This window comes from Sinocyclocheilus rhinocerous, unplaced genomic scaffold (genome assembly GCF_001515625.1).
Source record: "Sinocyclocheilus rhinocerous isolate Xijiao unplaced genomic scaffold, SAMN03320098_v1.1 scaffold1842, whole genome shotgun sequence".
In the NCBI taxonomy this organism is placed as follows: Eukaryota; Metazoa; Chordata; class Actinopteri; order Cypriniformes; family Cyprinidae; genus Sinocyclocheilus; species Sinocyclocheilus rhinocerous.
In genome coordinates, this window is record NW_015667292.1 from 757,432 (window position 1) to 762,525 (window position 5,094).

General features: G+C 37.1%; 1 protein-coding gene across 4 annotated transcripts in view; it reads right to left on the reverse strand.

Moving 5' to 3' along the window:
* LOC107733642 (isocitrate dehydrogenase (NADP(+)) 1) overlaps positions 1–5,094 on the reverse strand; it is a 35,718-nt gene that overhangs the window by 21,276 nt on the left and 9,348 nt on the right. For all 4 annotated transcript variants that reach the window (XM_016545362.1, XM_016545361.1, XM_016545363.1 and 1 more), the window contains 4 exons: positions 1,991–2,282; positions 1,685–1,790; positions 1,087–1,264; positions 669–820 (listed from right to left, as the gene is read on the reverse strand). In XM_016545362.1, the coding sequence (XP_016400848.1) occupies positions 669–820; positions 1,087–1,264; positions 1,685–1,790; positions 1,991–2,282 (728 nt within the window). The remainder of the gene's footprint in view (positions 1–668; positions 821–1,086; positions 1,265–1,684; positions 1,791–1,990; positions 2,283–5,094) is intronic.

The following is a 5,094-nucleotide window of genomic DNA, read 5'->3' on the forward strand; positions in this document are numbered from 1 at the left end:
TTTAATTTTGATTCATTTCGCTACAGAAGACCCTTATTCCTCGGCTGGGATCATGTAGAGCCCTTTGAAGCTGCACTGAAACGGCAATTTAAACCTTCAACCTGTTGTCTCCCACTGAAGTCCACTATATAGAGAAAAATATTGGAATGTTCTCCTCAAAAACCTTAATTTCTTTTCGACTGAAGAAAGAAAGATATGAACATCTTGGATGACATAGGGGTGAGTAAATTATCAGGAAATGTTTATTCTGGAAGTGAGCTAATCCTTTAAAGCAGATTCACACTAAGCACCACGAAAACATGCAGACATTTTAACAAATTTTAACACAATTATACACTACCACACAATAAAAAGTTGAAAAAAGTTCTAATGCTCACCAGGGCTTCATTTATTTGATCAAAATACAGTAATAACTGTAATATTCCAACTGTTTTCTATTTTAATATACTGGATAAAGCATTAATTAAAAAAAATAAAATAAATGGATAAATACTTAAATGAAATAAATCTTATTACTTTTGAACAGTAGTATACATTGAGCTTATCCTCCATGTGTGTGTGTTCAATGCTAAACAATTAATTCAGGTAACTGTTTTCAGACAATGTTTTGGCACTGGTGGGGTGCGAAAGATGATTGTCAATTGTAATTTTACTGCAGTTTTACTCACCCTGAGCTACAGAGTCTGACTGCACATCTCCATCATAGTTCTTGCAGGCCCAGATAAACCCACCTTCAGACTTCATGGCCTGAGCCACCATGTCATCAATCAGCCGATGCTCATACCAGATGCCTTTGGCCTCATACTGAGCCTTGTAGTCTCTGCAACACACACACACTGTGTCAGAATGCTCTTTTATCATTTTTTTCTGAATTTATGGGATTATGATGTTTATACTTTGATGCCAGAAAATCTTTTAAGGACATTTTTTTATTGATTTACATATAAGACTGTAAAATGAAATTTATAACAGGTGGTTTTAGACTAATTTTCGTTCGTTCAAAAAACCCTGTGTAACTAGATTGATTACCAGGAGGAATTTATTCAGTGACAGTTAATAAAACACCCATTTCAATTGAGGACTCACTTGTCATAGATCTCCTGGAAAATGTCTTTGAAACGGCCATCATATTTCTTCAAGATGGTGTTCTTGGTGCTGAGGTACACCGGCCAGCCTTTGTTCAACCCCATCTGCAAAGAGCTGTGAGCAAAGTCCCGGATTGAGTTGTCTGTGTTGTACATCCCCAGAGCAACTCCACCAGTACCTAAACATATATAATCACACATACTGTCAAGAAAACCTGGTCTAAAAACTTATATGCTTGTGCCAGTTCTATTTAGAAACAACTAGGCTATGTTCCAATAATTTCAAATCAAACATCAAATCAGAGCCGGGACAGTGTTAATCTGGCCATGTGGCCTCATACTGTAACACTGACAAGACAAACATGCTCAATGCTCTCACAGGTGACAGTCCACTGTGATGACATCACCATACAGAGACAGTTAGATATCTTTGACATACAGAAGGGCTGCATTCAAAATCACATACTTCCTGACTATAAAGAAGGTGCAAAACAGTATGTGAAAAGAATAGTATGTCCGAATTCACAGTGTTCATAAAATAGTATGCAAAATCTATGACTTACTACTTCCAATTGAAATTTTGAATCAATGTAGGCTACCTTCAAAGTCATGGACAACAAACTTGAGTGGCTCTCCTCCATTTTTAGGTGTGTATGTCATTTCCACTGTTCCAGGACCGGGAACAACGAAATCTGTGGCCTTGTACTGTTAAAATCGAAAAGGACAGATTATCTCAGGAGACCTTGTACCTGTAATGTGATTTCACCGATATTAAAGAATGATTGCTTAGGTATAATGTGAACTTTGATAAAACAGCAGAAAGTATGACAAAAGACACAAACAACCCAGAACAAATTCACAATTAGGCTTAATTACAGATATTCTAATGAGTAAGAGCTCCTTACCTGGTCTCCATGTGCATGCCTGCCGATAATTATAGGCTTGATCCAGCCGGGAACCAAGCGGGGAATGTTTTTGCAGATAATAGCCTCTCGGAACACAGTGCCACCTAGGATGTTCCGGATTGTTCCATTGGGAGAGCGCCACATCTTCTTGAGCTTGAACTCCTCCACGCGCTTCTCGTCAGGAGTGATGGTGGCACACTTGATGCCAACATTGTAGCGCCTCACAGCCTCTGCTGCCTCAACAGTCACCTTGTCATCAGTGGCATCACGGGTCTCCATTCCCAGGTCATAGCTACCACACAGAGAGCAAAATAGAAACTTTATGAGTTTTGCTAAACTACGTGACCCATTCTATGATGTTCTTATTGCAAATTACATTTTAGTGGACAAAAAATAATTATAAAGGTCTATTATTCTAGAAAATGTAACTGATGTTGAATCAAATGGAAATAGGAAAATGCATTTCATAGCTTATAACCATAGTACACCTATGAGCTGCTTTGAGTCCCTACTTTTCTGCTTACTGTACATTACACTTTACTATAAAAACATCCAAAATTTAAAAAAAAATAAAAGCCTATAACCTAGCTCACAGTGGAAGCCAAACTGGTGATGTTGGACTCAGAACTACATTACACTATGCTACCAGTCAGACAGATGGCATCCCATGGCACGCTTTAAATGAGGTCGATGGGAAACTAGTGCCATGGTAATGTAGCACAAAGTCACACTGTTCTAGTGAACTGAAACAGAACAATTAATTTCTTACTGTGATAAACTATTACAATTAAAATAACTGTTTGAATTTGAATACATTTTGAAATGTAATTTATTCCTGTGATTACAAAGCAGAATTTTTACTATTATCAGTGTTGAAAACTGTTTTGTAAGTAGTAGTTTACATGTGTTTCCACCTTCTCTAAACATAGGGGCAAAAATCTGTGGAATTCTGCAAAAAGCATTTAAATATGGTGTTAGATGAGAAACTAAGAGCAGACTAGGGACTAGAAGCTAGAGCAGAATTGTTAATAAATATATCCAGAAGAACTGTGGCAACGTCTCCAAAATGCTTCAAGAAACCTACCAATGTGTAAAAATGCTGTCAAAAATAATGTCATAAATAGATTTTCTTTATCAATCCACTTCTATTCTAAATCAACATTTGGTGCGTTTAAAGCAGCTTTTGCCCTAAGTGCACTTGTGGATAGTTTGTCAGGTAGCTTTGCAGGTAGGTTTCTTGAAGCATCTAGGAGACGTTGCCACAGTTCTTCTGGATTTAGTCTGTCTCAGTTTGTTCTGTTTCTTCATGTCATTCCAGACAGACTGGATGATGATGAGATCAGATCTCTGTGTGGAGCACTGGCTGTTGTCAGACTCCTTATGCAAACAAAAATCTCACTAGATTATTACAATTAATGGCAAAATGAATGCTTAGAAATGTAAAACGGATATTTCCTACTGCCACACTACAGCAAAAGATAGAAAAAACTGACTTAAACCCATTTTTTAGCCACCACTGTAGTTTGAAAAACAATTAAAATCAAGATACTTAAACGCATAGTGGGTGGAAGAAAATATACATATCAAAATTATACATATCTCCATATATATAATTTCTGCTACTTCTAAGGCACAGACTCTGTGTGGGTCCAGTTATATGGTAATGAATAACACTCAGTAGATGCTTTGTGATTTCCCGCTACCAAAACATGCCTTAACATTTCTGAATAGTCATGCATCTTCAAAATAAAATTTTCCACACTAATTTAAATTCACTCGTGCTCTGAGCAGCTGAAAGCAAATGAAAGGCCTCATCTGTTCTGCATATGCGTGACTGAACTAATGAAGGCGTCCTCACAGAGACTCTACAACTAGCTAGAAAGAGTATGACAGACTTAACACACACTTTGGAGAGAGCATCCCTAAGCTACAACACAGCACTGCCAGCGGGGCGAGGAACTTTCCCTTACTTTCCTTGTTCCGTGTCCTCACTATTGTGTTGAGTATGCTGTGACCTTTCACCCACTTTCCTTCCACTCCCTGGTACGATAATGATTCTGAAAAACTGTTGGTGGCGCTAGAGGACTTCAAAACAATTTAACATACATTTTTTAAGAGTTGCCACAGACTTAGTTCAATCCATCAATGCAAACCTGCGATGCAAAGATTCAACAATGCAACTAAAAGCACAAATGACAAGTAAACATATGCAAACAATCTTACAATACAAGCTCAAAGACCAGTCCAAAGTTCAGTGGAAGTGACTGAATGGACAGGGGTCAAGAGATCCCCCTTAAGTGACGACACCTTGTTTGCTAACATATTGATAATACTCTTATCAGCCCAATAACCGACCGAATTTTTACCTTGCAACTATTCTTCAAACCTCTAGGTCAAGTTCATGCACAATGCTAAATACTTGATTTATTTTTTAACAAAAAAGCAGGTCTTTATAGTTTAAGAGCCACTCAGATCAAACCATAACCTATAAAGTTCAAAGTACAGATGCTGACAATTCATAACACAGAAAAGCACAGAAAGTGATGTTAGGTAATAAAAGTGCTAACTTATGGGAAGATAACATTTCTCTTTGGCCTTGAGGATTACCACATCTGTACAACAGGAAATGTCATATTTGTAAAACTTGACAGGAACCTGCTCAGTGGCATGATTATTGTTAGTAATGTTCAGTTATGTCAATAAAATAAGTATGTGGCAAGTTTATATTGGTTATAAATATCAAACTAATTGAAAACTATTAAATTACAATATCAGTATAAAAAATGGGTAACACTTTACTTGAAGGGGTGTGCATAAGACTGACATGACACCTTCATAATCATGACATGACACATGTCATGAATATGAAGGAGGTTTTATGCATGTATATGACAACTGTCATTAAGTGTCATTCGCTCAGTTATGTCATTTTTAATGCAAATATGACATTATTTGACCTAACCCTAACCTAACCCTACCCCTACCCTTACCCCTAACCATAGCCCATAACAAAGACATCTCAAACAATGTCATCTTTGCATTAAAAATTACATAACTGAGCGAATGACACTTAATGACAGTTGTCATAAACATGCATAAAAACC